Source organism: Podarcis vaucheri (genome assembly GCF_965113315.1).
Source record: "Podarcis vaucheri genome assembly, chromosome: 11".
NCBI lineage: Eukaryota > Metazoa > Chordata > Lepidosauria > Squamata > Lacertidae > Podarcis > Podarcis vaucheri.
This window is the reverse complement of record NC_138749.1, coordinates 20,702,751-20,718,753: the sequence shown is the minus strand read 5'-3', so window position 1 is coordinate 20,718,753 and position 16,003 is coordinate 20,702,751. Positions and strand designations below refer to the sequence as shown.

Here is a 16,003-nt window from a genome sequence, read left to right as displayed (position 1 = left end):
TAAGAACCTAACAAGAAGTCAACTCCCTGGGATAGTTTATTGTTGCACAGTGTGTTTAAATTTATTGTTGTACATTGTTTTAATTGTCTGTTTTAACCATATTTGCACAGTATTTCTAATACTGTGAGTATTTCAGAGGCTTCTACTCTACAGCCTCTTACAGTTGTTTTAACTGCGGGTCTTTTAGTTCTTACGCTCTTACAGTTGTTTTAACTGAATGTTTTTATTTGTTTTTAGTTTTTATCTGTTTTAATTAACAGGATTTTTTATCCACTTAATATTCTATTCTCTGACTGCTAGTCTATGACTGTAATAAACTGATTGAATTGAATTGACCTAACAAGATCGCAGGTGGATCAGACCAAAGGCCCATTTAATAGTCCTGCATCCTGTTCCTACAGTGGCCCAACTGGATGCCTGTGTTAGGTCCACTTTTTGTGGCATCTCAAATATGTTATCACAAACTTAGACTCAAGCTAAGCCATTGTGGTAGAAATTGAAAGGAAGCTCAGAACTTGCCAAAAGCAGAAGGGAAAGATACAAGGGTTACAATCGTTTTTCCATGGGGATGCAAAAGTCACACAAATGTTGCATATTTGTATTGTGAAAGGAGCCATTTGTTTCTGTAGCTGGAATGAGTATGGTGCAAAACTCCCCCTTGGCAGAAAAACAGACCAAACACGCTGGAAAAACATGCAAACAATGTTTTCTTCTTCTTCTGCAAAATTAGAAGTAAAACAAGCAGGCTTTTCTAAAGGTTAGAACACTCTCACTCGCTTTTTGCAGCACGCACATCCACCTCTTCCCCGGAAATCCACACTTGACACTTTCGACCTCAGCTGCCCCAGCTTTCATTGTGTAACTGATGGAGTGCGTTGAATGTCAGTGGCGAGAAAACAGGTTGGACAAAAATAACTGCCTGTTCAGGTCCTTTTCTCTGCTCCAGAGTGTGGGAAAACGGCTCCTTTTCTCCAGTTTCCTGCAAAAGTATTCAATCTGCACAGGAGCAGATTTTTATTTTATTTTTTAATGTCAAATCAAATGAGCATAATCTAACCGCCCTTCGTTTTATAACGGAACAGTTTCTGGGTCAGCAAAATTGCACAACGTGGCGAAACGCCTGGTCATTTTTTAAATGCCTGCATCTGAATCCTCGCATACTGGCTGAGCCATAGGATAACCATTTCCATTGTTTCATGGCTGCCCTAAGGATAATGCAGTACCACAATGACATCAGCTTATGAGGTATGAACTGACTGGCTAGCCAAATGCCCCTTCTCAGTCTGCTTCGGGCAGACTGTTGTCAAAGATGCGGGTTGCTTAAAAAACGGCTCAGCATTCAGCATTCAGCATCCTTTGGTGGCTGCCAGGGCCCCTGGCATCCCAACAAGGCCCAGTTGCACTGTCCTGTGCCCAGGGCCCCTGTCAAAGCAGCCAGGTCTGAAAGCTGCTATTTTAAAGTGCCCACAATGCCCCAGAGCTGTGATACAATGCCCACCAAATTTTAAATGGTGGCTCATAGCATACTGCAGCTTCCCACCAGACAAACACGGGCACCAGGATGTTTGCATTTCTACCTGTGGAGTTTCAGGCCACCTACAGGTGGAGTGGGGGGTCAGGTTTTGCTTCCTTTGCAACAATAATCTCCAATGAAACACTTAGGGTCCTGTTATCTGTGTATGGATGGCATGCCGATCATGTGGATTACTATGCAAGGGGATGGCAAAGCTGCACTTTGCTTGCTAATCAGGTCTGCCAAGCCTCCTGAAGTGGCCCACTGTCCCTGTTGTAAAGGTGTCTCTTTCTTACCTTGCCAATGCACCTGTTGTCCTCAGGTGCCCCACCATTGCTGGCAGCATACAGCACTCTGGCATGAGCCATGCAGACCCTCCAAGTGTCTCTATTTCCCAGGGACAGTCCCAGAATTACAGAAGCCGTCCCGGTTTCTGATTTGATCCCAGAATGACCCACTTTTCTTTAGAATGTCCCTATTTTCATCAGAGAAATGTTGGAGGGTATGGAGTTTGTGCCCCCCTGAGCCAAGGAGATAAGTAAATGTAGAATCTTTAGAAGACATCTGAAGGCAGCCTTGTATAGGGGAGTTTTTAAATCTTTAATGGTTTTTTAATATGTTGGAAGCCGCCCAGAGTGGCTGGTGCAACCCAATCAAAGGGGTGGAGTATAAATAATAAAAATATTTATCTTATAATGGAACAGGCTGTCCCTAATTTTATCAGATAAATGTTGGGGAGTATGGCCATGAGGTGCTCCTTCTGCTTTTTTGAGCATCTCATGCTGTTAGCAAGGGTGGCATAGAAGGAGACAGAGATGGAGAAGGAGGAGGAGGAGGAGGAGGAGGAGAAGGAGAAGGAGAAGGAGAAGGAGAAGGAGAAGAAGAAGAAGAAGAAGAAGAAGAAGAAGAAGAAGGAAGAAGAACCACCAATTTGGCAAGGTCAGGAAGAGAGAGCTTTTTTTCCTCCCAACCCAGCACTGTGATGGAGAGAGAAACTGCTGCCTCTGAGCTTCAGAGAACGACCTTGTAAACAATGAATGTGTAGACATTGGTAAGCAGGGTTAGCAGAGCTGTCGACATTAAACGGGAGGTGTTCTGGATAGAACTGAGGTATGGTTCCTCAGTATGGAGATATAGCTTCTGTAAATTTGGAAGATGTAGGTCAGGTGCATTCATATTAGAATGCAGTAGAATCATAGCTGTCAACCTTTCCTTTTCTTGTGGGAAATTCCCTTATTCCAGCGCCATTTCCCACTGCTTCCCGCTGCTATCCCAGATTGTTAGATATCCTGTAGACTGTCCCCGGGACAGGTGAGGCTGCTGATCCCTTATTTTCATGGCTGCTTATCCCTTATTTTCAAATCTGAAAGTTGACAGCTATGGGAAGAATCAAATCCCTCAAAGCATCACTAGGCAAATACAGGAAGGGCATCACCATGTCTGCGGGGGGGGATGACCCCAAATGGATAATATTCTAAACCACAAGTTTGTACGTCTGACTAGCATACTTTTTCTCGCATGACTAATTAAAACAGGCAGACCCAGAAAGATTTTTGGGGAGGTGGGGAGGAAACTGCTTGTAAACTTTTTGACAAATCCTGTGGGGCATTATTTATTCAAATCTGGCCAAACACATTTGGCTATTAAAAAAAACAAAATTAGCATAGGTTTGTATTTAATGCCGCACCCATTGCACATCATTAAATCTGTGGGCTCCATTTTCCCACTGGTGGCTAAGATTGCCTCTCATTGTTAACGCAGCCAGCTGTTTCAGCCCAGCGGTCACTGATCGCAGGGCACAAATTAACGAGAAGCAGAAAGAGAGAAGTGACATTGGGGAGACAAAACAAAATGGGAGAGGTGGTAGCCCAAAAAGGAAGGGGTGTTCTTTATATTAGCCAAGTGCAGAAAGGATTCATTAGGCATATTAGGACATATTAATTTATAATATACTTAAATAAATGATATTAATATTTAATTATTATTAATCATGCTATTTATTTATTTATTTATTGCCTAATACAAACAGTCTCTAGGTGACTTACATGCAAGCCATCAAGCTTAATGGTAAAACAGCAACAGCCACTCCCAAAAGAAACACATAAGCAGTTTCATTAAATGCCTGAATGTCCTGGGTCGGGAGTCAGCTTCACCTGCTGAACAGCAGCCTGAAGGGGAAGAAGGCGGAGTGACTCCACCTGCAGCTGATCAGACTTCAAGGACATAGAGGAGACTTCAAGGCTCTGGTGAGAACTAGCTGGTTTAGCCTTCTTAATTATAGCTTCCAGCAGCAGTCAGATCTCTGTCCAAAAGGGGGCATAGCTGACAAACCACCCAAAGTCAGAAATAAATGCACCTGTCCTCTGAGACCACCTACACATTCAGTGACAATTGGATCCAGGTTTATGGACCTGCTCCAGCAAAGTGAGTGCAAATCTGTGCAGAACACATAGCACTTCTGCCTTATCAGGTTTCCATTTATTGGCCTGCCTGATGCAGCCCATCATTGCCTCCAAGCACCATTTATCACCTGAGCTGCCTCCCTTGATACAGATAGAACAACAAGATAAAGCTGGGCGTCATCTGTATGGTGGTGACACATCATTCCAAACCTCCTGATGGCATCAGCTTCAAATGGGGGGCAAGATGTAACCCTGCGGGAAGCCATGGGGCAACTCCTTCATGGAAATGGCCTCAAATGTAGGATTGGAACCACTCTAATACAATACATCTTCCAGAGCCACTCCGGAATGATATCATTGTCAATGGTGTTAAAATCCATCCCTCTCCTCACCCATGTCCTCAACCGAGGTGACCAAGGCAGTTTCAGTGCCATGAATGTGCTTAAAACCAGACTGAGCTGGGTCCAGATAATTATCTTCCAAGGAGGTCTGAAGCTGAGCCAAATACCCCTCAAGCATTTTTATAAACACATCTGGGTCCAAGGAGGCCCTCTGAAGAAGGGGACGCACCACCGCCTCTCCCTCCTCCAATTACACATGAATCACTCCCTGGGTCCACCCAGTTAATCCCCTCCAAAAAGCCAAAATGGGAAAGGGTCAAGAGTGCAGGTGGCTTGCCATGCCCATACAAGCAGTTTGCCCACAATCTCAGGCCACAACCATCGAACCCTGATCCAGCACAAATGAAGCAGGCACTTCTCTGGACACTTCCACAGAACTTGCCCTAACTGTAGCCTCCAGTGTAGATGAATCCTAAAGGTTTTGTCCATTCTAGAATGTGGTGGTTGTTGTCATCACACTTGTTTGCTTGACTTACAAAAGCATTGGGATTGCCCGACCTGCTACTCAACGCAGAATCTTCAAGGCAGTATCTCCTTTCTGCTGAGTGTGTGGACATGAGAGGTAAAGTACACGAGCATATACCGTATTTTTCGCTCTATAAGACACACTTTTTCTCTCTTAAAAAGGGGAAATGTGTGTGCGTCTTATGGAGCGAATGCAGGCTGCGCAGCTATCCCAGAAGCCAGAACAGCAAGAGGGATTGCTGCTTTCACTGTGCAGCGATCCCTCTTGCTGTTCTGGCTTCTGGGATTCAGAATATGTTTTTTCTTGTTTTCCTCCTCCAAAAACTAGGTGCATCTTATGGTCTGGTGCATCTTATAGAGCGAAAAAGAGGGTAATTTCACTCTCCCCTCTGCACATGTGCTATTATGTGTGGAAGAAGAATAAGAGAACAACCCTCAAGTTAAAGGGGCACCTGTTCCAGCTGTGTGTGGTTAACCACTGTTCAGACACAGCTGACTGTTGTGGTACACCCCAGCCTGTACCAGTGATTTCATCCTCTATGGCTTTATACACTTTGTTCACATGCTGTGTGTTCCTATGCTTGCTTACTCGGGGTTGATCCCACTGCGTGTGTTTTTTATATCCCATCTTTCTTGCATCATGGAACCCACGACAGTATATGTGTTATTCCCAGGCAGTTTCCCATCCAGGCACTGGCTAGACTCAGACCTGCTTCAAGGGTCCTCAGGACCAGATGCTGGGGCTTCAGACCAGACCCTACATGCAAAGTAGCATACTTCCTGGCATATCGAGGATTGCCTTAGACCTCACATAGCCCAGCATCTCTGCTCACTGCCCATGCTAGTTGGGGCTGATGGGAATTGTAGTCCAAAACATCTGGAGAGCACACGTTGGCTACCACTGCCTTAACCTTAGACTACTCAGGTACACAGACCAGAAACTCCCAACCACAATGAAGCCATACAGTACATTCTTAGTAACTGGTTCTAGCAAAGAAAGAAGGTTATTCACACTTACCTCACACTGAGCCCCATTAAACTTAAAGGGACTTGCTTCTGACTTGTATCATTCTCAATACAGTGGTACCTCAGGTTACATATGCTTCAGGTTACATACGCTTCAGGTTACAGACTCCACTAACCCAGAAATAGTGCTTCAGGTTAAGAACTTTGCTTCAGGACGAGAACAGAAATCGTGTTCCGGCGGCACGGCAGCAGCGGGAGGCCCCATTAGCTAAAGTGGTGCTTCAGGTTAAGAACAGTTTCAGGTTAAGAATGGACCTCCAGAACGAATTAAGTACTTAACCCGAGGTACCACTGTATAAGCTATTTCCGAATACTGAAGGAAGTGTCAGCCTGCAAAGTAATTAAAGCTACCGTTCTTTGTTAGAAGGAAAAGCCATATTTTATGTTGCAGTAACATTCCCGAACCAAAATAACCTGACAAAATTAACAGGTGATCTTAACCCATACCCCAGTTAGTGGTTACCCCACAATGATTAAGATTGGTACACCAATTGATGCATGTCTACTTGTAAGTAAGTCTAACATCCTAAATATTATTTCTTTGCTGCAATGCCTTTCTGAACATGCATTGTGTTTGGGGATTTCTGGCCTGTGTGCTGAATAGTTTTAGGTTTAAGGCTACTTCTAAATGCACCATTCTCTCTCATCAGCGAATAGAATCATATGTTCTGAAACATGTTGCCTTCTACCTAACCATGTGAATGAACAAGTAAGTCAATCAACTGAAGGACTGGAACTATCCAATGCACAAAAAGAAATATGAACATGAATGTGTTGCATGCCAGAAGTTCATTCAGAGTGTTGTGCAGAATTGCAACAAGAAGGTGGCAAACGTGGCTAATTTTAATTGAAACTTTTGAAGTTAAATCTACTGTAATGAGAATGTTTGCAATTCTGAAACAGACACACAGACACACACACACACACACACCCTTGCAGACAATTCCTGCTTTGTTTCTAGTGCTGGGATACACATCTCTTGCTAGTAGTATTTCTACATTTTTATCCTATCCTTTCACCTTCTAAAAGCTCAGGACACAAGATGCAGTCTCCTCTTTTAACCTCACACCAAACTGTGGGGAGGTGACTGACCCAAAGCCAGCCATCGCATTTCACGGCTGAGTGGAGTTTGAACCCATGTCTTTTCTTTCCAAGGGCAGTACTCTAGCCCAGACATTACAAACATGGTGCTGTCAAATGTTGTTGGACTTCAACTCCCACCAGCCTCAATGAGCATGCCCAATAGCCAGGGACATGGGTGTTGTAGTCCAACACATTTGGAAGGTGCCATGTTGGGGAAGACTGACCACTCAGGCTCCATTAATTTTACAAAATTGGTTGCCTACAGCCAGACTTACCCTTCAATTTTTCACTGTCTGCATTTTTAATTTATTTTTACATGGCTCTGAAGATGCTAAAAAAAGCAATTTGCAAGCACCTGGCAGTAGATTTGGAGTAGCAACATTTCAGCACTTTTGTCACACACACCTTAGAACACTGGGAAAGTTCAAAATCCTGCCTTAACACACACACACACACACACACACACACACACGACTAGAGGTTGCTCAGGACTTTTCTACGTCTTAAATCCTAAAAACCATACAACCATTTCAGCCATTGCAACATCTGCGGCAAGCACTCTGCTGCTACCACGCTGTTAAAACCTCAGTAGATTTGTGCAGAGCAACTGACATCCAGTGGTCATTGCAGCTCATTGCTCATTCTTACATGTTTTTACTGAACAGTCTTCAGTCCAAGCCAAATGGAGAAAAATACAAGGACTCTCTTTCTCCCTCTTTTTATTTAGTGAAGTGCTGGGAGCACTCTACAAAAATTCTACCTGTGACTCCTATAAGCCTCATTTAGCCTCTTAATGCCAAGGGTAGCAATGTCCTGCCCTCTGGATCTTGTTGGTCTTCAACTTTCATCAGCTTCGGCCAGCCTGCCCAATGGTTAAGGATGATGGGAGTTCTGCCCAACCACACACTGGGCAGTGGCAGACTTTGGGCTCTTAGATTTCAGCGGCTCCCTATGTAATGCCAAAATTTGGTGCCACCCCCCACCTCCCACGCTCCATTCTACAGCGTTGTTTTGGTGTCCCCTGTAGCCCAGTGTCCAGCGTGGCCACACTGGTCATGCTACCCTAAAACAGCCTCTAATGTTGGCTACCTCCCCCTTACAGTTTTTACCAAATAGTAAAATGGCCCTCCATTAATCAAACACAAATGTCCCTATAAAACACCCACTCCTTTGTTCTGCCTTTATTGTCTCTTTCTCTCACACTCTCTTTTCCTTCTGCTTATATGTGACACTCTCTATTTCAACATTTGCTTGTCCTCCATGGTTCCATTCTAAGTCATTATTTTTAAGCTCTCCCCTTTTCCTCTCGCATTCCCAGGCTGCTGTTTTATTTGACTTCTTTGATCTTTCTTTCCTTGCTTCTTTTGCAGTGGAATCCTATGCATGTTCACTCAGAAGCTAAACCGTGTTAAAAGGGGGTTAATGCCAAAGTATTGCTACTAACGGTGCAAGCCAGACCCCCAATCCCTGCTTAGTGGTGCGCAATATTCCAGGGGGTTCCAGGCTCTCACCCAGGGTCGCATTTCCATTGAGGATCAAGACGCGGGAGAAACTGTAGTGACTAAGATTTATAGTGGGGTAGGAGAGCTGAAAATAATGCCATTTTTTCACATCTGGCAACAGTCCGGGGGGGTTGTTTAGTCATTTAGTCGTGTCTGACTCTTCGTGACCTCATGGACCAGAGCACGCCAGGCACTCCTGTGTTCCACTGTCTCCCGCAGTTTGGTCAAACTCATGTTGGTCGCTTCTATAACACTGTCCAACCATCTCATCCTCTGTCGTCCCCTTCTCCTTGTGCCCTCCATCTTTCCCAACATCAGGGTTTTTCCAGGGAGCCGTCTCTTCTCATGAGGTGGTCGAAGTACTGGCGATCTGTCCTCCCAGTGAGCACTCAGGGCTGATTTCCTTAAGAATGGAGAGGTTTGATCTTCTTGCAGTCCATGGGACTCTCAAGAGTCTCCTCCAGCACCATAATTCAAAAGCATCAATTTTTCGGTGATCAGCCTTCTTGATGGTCCAGCTCTCACTTCCATACATCACTACTGAGAAAACTATAGCTTTAACTATACGGACCTTTGTTGGCAAGAAGCTCAGGTTATATATATGTAAATAAACAATTATTCATGAAGACACCACAGTCTCCGCTGTGCCTCATTTCCAAAAGGAAACATGGACCCTGGGAAAAGCTCCTGGAACCCCTGGAATCTTGCACTACTCAGAGATTGGGGTGGACTACACCAATAAATTTTTGCCTCTGAATGCCAGTTACTGGAAATCACGTGTAGGGAGAGTGCTTATTGTGCTTAGGTCCTCCTAGTTGGCTTCCCACAGGCATCTGGTTGACCACTATGAGAACAGGATATGGGACTAGGTGGGGCATTGGCCTGGTCCGGCAGGCTCGTCTTATGTTCTTAGCTTCTGTTGAGTATAGAATAGATGCTACAAGGCTATGTATTCATAGGTGTCAATGCCCCTAAGCCAAATCTTAGCAAACTGCCCAATTTGTTACTGTGTTGATTACTGTCTTGCCCCCTCCTTTTCCTCAACAAGAAGCAATAAAACTCCCACATGGCCAGACTAAGAGCTTCAGCCTGTAGAATCAATTGTTACTTTGAATCAGGGAAAATATCTTGCAAGCCAACATGTACTAGGGTTGCAAAATTACTGCTCTGGGGGAAACTGCAATGAAAGTCTAAAGGGGGAAAAGTAGACACAAACTTACTAGAAATAATTGGCCACAAGTTTTCTTTATTTTTAAAGCCTTTATCTCCCTCATTATCCATCTCACAGAGAATATATTGGTATGTGCCACTTTAGAAACATTTTGTGATCGTTGGCAAGAGAAAAAAGGCCACCCTCTAAATCTGCAGGGGGGTGTTTCTCGTTACAAGCATAAGTTTCACAATTTAATTATTTGTGGGTATATGGAGTGGTAAAATAACCTGGATGGTGATTAGCCCCATACCCAGCTGTGATGGTGCAGTCTGATCCTCTCATTTAGCAAGCATCACATGCTTGCAGGCTGAAGCCCTAATTAATAGAATTATTTGTTTCTCCTAAGTGACTTCAGGCCAGCTGGATTATACAAGTCACTGCCATGAGCACAGAAGAATTTCGGTCCCCGGTCTACAGCTGTTGGAACAGCAGCCAGTAAAATCTAGCAGCTCTCAAGGAGTTGGATGTTTAAACAAGAGGGCAGCTCTAACATTCTCATCATTCAAATTCTCCAAAGCAGAGGTTTCCTAAGGGTCTGGAAAGTTTGCTTGTTACATGCATACATATGGCAGAAGCAGAGAGATTTCAATTTAACTCATCAAATTTGGTTGGATTTGTGGAATTGAAAGAATTTTTTTAAGCTCCTGTTGATTCTTCTAAGAAGTTTCCATCACCGAGGCAATTAGCACATAAGAAGTACAGTGAACAGACACTGTGTGCTATGATTCCATTTTTTAAAATGCTACCAAAATGCATGGGAGGTTAACTAGATTAAGAACAGGAGGTCTGGCATCCTTGGGGCCCATTGTCATCTCTGAGCCTTTGCAAGGCCTGTCCTCAATGGGCAGGTGTGAGCTTCCCTTTAAAAAAATAAAAACATAAAATGCCACCATGCCCTGGGAGCACCTGACACAGCATTACTCCAAGGCACTGCAGAAAATTCAGTTGCCTGCTGCAGCCACCACCCTATAAACCCACAAGCAGCAGGAAGGAGACAGGAGAGATTCCACATAGGGCATTTTGCCAATGACCTGCTCAAACACAGGACCCATTCTGCCAAGGAAAATAGGGTGTTGTTTATAAAAAAAAAAAAAAAAAACCCAGCTTGGTTAGCATGGAATTAATTATAAACATCCTCTGGGTATATCCATATACATTTGATGCCTATTTAACCATTGTGGTCCCTCCTGCAAAGAACCCTGGGGATTTTTAGTACAGTGGTACCTCAGGTTAAGTACTTAATTCATTTCGGAGGTCCGTTCTTAACCTGAAACTGTTCTTAGCCTGAGGTACCACTTTAGCGAATGGGGCCTCCTGCTGCCACCGCGCCACCGGAGCACGATTTCTGTTCTCATCCTGAAGCAAAGTTCTTAACCCGAGGTACTATTTCTGGGTTAGCGGAGTCTGTAACCTGAAGCGTATGTAACCTGAGGTACCACTGTATAGTGAAGTTGCAGCAGATTGTGTTAAGAGGTCCTGAGCCCACCTACAACAAACACAGTTCCCAAGGATCCTAGGGTTGGGCAGTGGGTAAGGAATGGGCAAGACAATGCTTGAAACCGGCGGTTCAATTAAAGGAAGTTCTCTGAACTACACCTGGAAGCAGGTCCCATAATTGCTGGATGGGAATGAACTGTGTTGGGGGGTAGAACTTGGAACGATTTATCGTTCATCTTTCAAGTTCATTCTCTTACATTTGTCAGAGACTCTTTGGGCCTTTAGAGTTTAAAGATTGTAATTGTTGCCCCCCCCCAAAAAAAAATTACTCTCCGCTGTGCCAATGATCATTTGGACGAACATGAATGGACTGTTCCTCTTTGAGAGGAAGGACCATAGCCCAGTGGCAGATCGTCTGCTTTGCATGCCGAAGGTCCCAAATCCAACCCCTATAATATCCGGAGGGAATCTTGCCCAAAACCCTAGAGAGCTGTAGTAGGACAGTACTGTGCTAAAGATGAATGAACAATCTATTTCAATATAAGGCAGCTTCATGACTGTGAACTGAAATGAACTGGCGCATTTTGTAAAGGGATGAACATGAAATGCAATTAGTTCCTTTTTCCGACAGCCTGAACTAGTTTTTGAAATGAACTTCCTAAGACTCAGATGAAAAACTGTATGCTGCATACTTGGTGCTTTTGTTCTAGAAAGAAATGTGCCAGTACTCATCATGAAGTTGCCACAGTTATTCTCACACGTTTAACCAGCGCTTTTCTTCTAAAAAAAATAATAGTGACGGTACTGCACTGTGCATACACATTGTGCATACACTGTGCATATACATAATTCGTGCAGATCCCATACGCTTTCCTGGTGTAGAATTTTACTTTTACGTGTGTGTGTGTGTGCATGTGCATGCACACACATATTTCTGATGGATTTAAATCCAGGACAAGATTGCTCAAATACTTTCCACCTTTAATGAATGGCTGGATCCTAGGGTACAGTCTGAATGGACACAGAGCAGCAAAATGCTGAAACTCTGGATCAGTGACTGGATGGGAAGACTGGATGAGACCCCCCCCCCCTTTCTCTCACTCCTGACTTCTATGGAAGAAAGGTGGGGAATATAAATAGAATCATTAAAATAAAAGCCTATTAATAGATGGCAGGTTTCTGGAATGGCTAAATTGAATTTTATGTTTCCACGGAAAAGCAGACAAATGATGGAGAGTCGCGAAAAGCAGGCACTTCCTGTTATTGCCCTCTGGAAATGAGATTCACTAATTACTGCACTTGCTGTATAAGGATCATGAACACTCATGTATCAAGTTTGACATGCAGTAAATAAGTAGAAAACTCCTTAGCTGGCAGTAAAAGAGTGTGAAGGCAGAAGATGCTGGTGGGTTTGAAACAAATGGGGCAATATTATTTTAAAGGCTCAAATTTATTTTTCTTTGTCACTTGCACTTCTAAGTGCATAGGTAACGGATTTTTGAAGGACTGGTTCAAATTGTTGGCCATTAAAGAGCTACACAAACTAGGGGACTGCTAAAATGTGAAAAATAGCAATTTTGTGCCCAGTAAATTTACACACACAGACACACACACACACACACACACACACACACACACACACACACTTCAAAATGATGAAAACATGGTTTTTTTCAAAATACTGCAATAAGGACGTGAGATTTGGTTCACTTTGTTTATTTATTTATTTTAATAATCCTCTCGCGTTCCATAATACAAACAATAGGAAGGTTAACATTGGTACTTCTGGTCCTCTTTACAAACTGCTTGTATATAATCAAATTAAAAGACAACATTTTAGGCAAGTTGGAAACGGCAGCCTTTAAAGGCAGCACTATGCATTGCCAAACTAACTCAGATGATGCTTCTCTCTTTGACTATGTTAATGTGTAGGTTGTACAGAAATGGGAGGGCAATAAGACAAATAGCAAGACACAGAACCTTATAAAAATGCACATTAAATCCTTATAGCTGCAATGCAGCGTTCAATAAATAACGATACCAATTAACACAATGCAAACTTGATAGAAGATTGCAGCTGTGTACACATTACCGTATTTACGCTGGCTCCAGTGCATTCCCACTGCTGGCATTGAAAGCCGAGTGCACATGATGTTAACCGCAATCTATGTGTATCTTGTAGTTTCTTGATAAATGCTCCTATTTTATGTGCTTTCCTCAAACCAGATGCCATCCGATTTCAAAACGCAAGCTGCGGTTCAGATGCGTTTCGCGCAGCTCAGCCAGCCATTGCAAAAGTGCAGGTGGCAGCTTCCTTGAATGGGAGTCCGAGGGTTGCAGGCACAGGGAAATGAATCGGGCAATGTGCGTTGGGTGCAGACACCCCCGCCCCCTCACTGGCGTGTACAGAAAGTGCTGATGTGCCATAGCAAGGAAAAACAACCTTACTGCGTTTGAAGCCGCTAATGTGTGCACAGCCTGAAACCAGCTGGAATGGAGTCTTACTGGTATTTTGTGGTAACTGGTACAGTTATTTATTGTTTGCACGCACCTATGAGAATATATGATTTTACATGGGATGCGGGCGGCACTGTGGTCTAAACCAGGCATACGCAAACTTGGCCCTCCCGATGTTTTGAGACTACAATTCCCATCATCCCTGACCACTGGTCCTGTTAGCTAGGGATGATGGGAATTGTAGTCCCAAAACATCTGGAGGGCCGAGTTTGCCTATGCCTGGTCGAAACCGCTGAGCCTCTTGGGCTTGCTGATCAGAAGGTCGGTGGTTCGAATCCCAGTGATTGTTGTTGTTTTACTTTATATGGTTTTACAAAGTTCTGGATCTTTTCACCATTTGCATTATTGTAGGGGGCGGGGCTCTGATGGTGTACAGGTTTGTATCTTTAGAAATGTATGGCACAACAGCAACACAATCAAGGTCCCAAACAGGTCATGCTAAAACATAGCTGCCCAAACTTTGCATTGGAATGTTGAGGCTCAAATATTCTTATGCATCAGAATGACACTGAGTAAGGAAAGATGACGAGTTTTTTTTAAAAAAAGAAAAGCCCCACTGAAATGAATGGGAGCTGAGAGAAAGGATCCCTTCTACCGGTTTACTGGGCCTGGAAGATCCTAGCTGGATCCAGTCCTCTGCTATCTACTGCTGTTTAACTTATGGGAATCTCACCATTAAAAAAAGAAACTAACCAAGAAAAGGAGGTAGCTAAACGGACATAATTTTCATCTGCAATTAAATTAGAAGGTCACCATAAGCACAATGTTAAAAATCAGGATTTATAAACAGTCAAGTTGGGCTAAGTTTAACTCACTTCATAGTAGTCTGTCTTGCCCAGATGTTAAGGCTTTCTAACACAATTACAGCTATTTGTTTTGCCTCTGTCACCATGGACGGTTGCTACATCATTATGCAAACATGACAAATTCATTTTATTAGTCAAACATTTGAGTTCCACTCAAGTGCACTAAATAAAATCAAGGCTGCACTGGAAGGCAAATAACCCCCGATACCACTGAATTGTAGTTTCAATAGTAATCTTAATTAAATTAAAAAGGAAGACCAGTAATCAGAATCTTTTTTTCTCCCTGAAGCTTATTGGGTTTCTATGCTGCCCACATGATTTTTTTAATTAAAAATGTATTCCAGGTGGTCTAGGGTTGTAACTACCCACCCCCACCCCAGCATCTGAAGTATGTTGGACAAGAAACCACACATTTCCAGCATCTCAAACACGTCGGTTGTGAATGTATCAAAATGCATTTCAAAAGTAGCACAAAATAGATTTTAGAAGGTCGTAAGTAAGAAGGCAGCCAAAAACTAGGAAATCCAGCTAAGGGATCTGAGATCTGGAAAAGAGCCAATCAGCTGAATTCTGTGTTCACTTGGAACCAATAAACAAGAACTGAAGCCAAATGACCCATTTTAAAAATGGCGGCAGCTGCCCTGCATGTATAAATGCTTCCCTTATATCTCATGTCACACTAGATGGACAGATTTACCCCCAAATTCCTGAGTGTCATTGTGTTCCTCTGAAATGCACTGCATTCAAGAATTCTAAAAATCCATGTTCCAGCCCCACAAGAGAGCTCACTTTGGGTTCCCCCCCTCCCCCTTATACCGTTAGTTAAATTTTCACCCTTAACACTTTTTTTTCTGAACCTCTGTTTCAAGAACAACCCACGACTTCTGACGTAGATAACACATTTTAGATTTTTTTGTTCATACTGGCCAAAGGATAGCTTTTTAAACAAGAGGTGCTGGTTTATTTCTGGTAAGACTCCCTCACTTTGGCCTGCAGGGCATCACACGTCTTCTTAGCGTCCCCAAGCAGCATAGCAGTGTTGGGCTTGTAAAAGATTGGATTGTCCACAGCTGCATAGCCAACACCTAGAGACCTCTTCATAACAATGACCTGAAACAAGGAAATTGTATTAGATATGGCACAGGTATAAATACTCAGCAACAACACAAAAGAAGGTGGTTGTTTATATAGAGCAACCCCATGGGAAATAAATTATTTCAATACACATTAACTGTTCTGTTGTCTGGTTGGGGCTAAAGGTTTCCCCCACCCATTTCAGAAAAGTCGACCATACTCTGTTAAGGCATAACTGCAACACTTTTTGTTTATTCAATACGGGTGTGGCAAATTTTGGCAAATCTAGCTCCACAAGACGCACCTGACCATAAGACACACCTAGTTTTTAGAGGAGGAAAGAGGGAAAGCCCCGTTTTTGGGGGGATCAGCTCACAGTTGTTGAGCTTACTTTGCAAAGGGAAAAAAATCCTGTTTTTATGGGGTTCACCTCACAGTTCTGTAGCTTCTTTAGGAAAGAAAAGGGAGCCGTTTCTACAGTTTCCAGACAGATTATCTAATCAACCAGTCACATGTCACTGGGGAAACAAACAGCCTCCATCTGCAGAACATTCAACAATGAAG

At 43.4% G+C, this 16,003-nt stretch overlaps 2 protein-coding genes across 3 annotated transcripts in view; one reads left to right on the top strand and one right to left on the bottom strand.

Annotated features, from left to right (window-relative positions):
• LOC309542913 (uncharacterized protein C5orf34 homolog) overlaps nucleotides 1-16,003 on the top strand; it is a 427,157-nt gene that overhangs the window by 314,246 nt on the left and 96,908 nt on the right. The gene's annotated exons all lie outside the window — the stretch shown is intronic.
• The window catches only part of NNT (nicotinamide nucleotide transhydrogenase), a 52,943-nt gene continuing 49,682 nt past the window's right edge, over nucleotides 12,743-16,003 (bottom strand). For both annotated transcript variants that reach the window (XM_082241833.1, XM_082241834.1), the window contains exon 22: nucleotides 12,743-15,475. In XM_082241833.1, coding sequence (XP_082097959.1) covers nucleotides 15,326-15,475 — 150 coding nt within the window. In that variant the 3' untranslated portion in view covers nucleotides 12,743-15,325. The remainder of the gene's footprint in view (nucleotides 15,476-16,003) is intronic.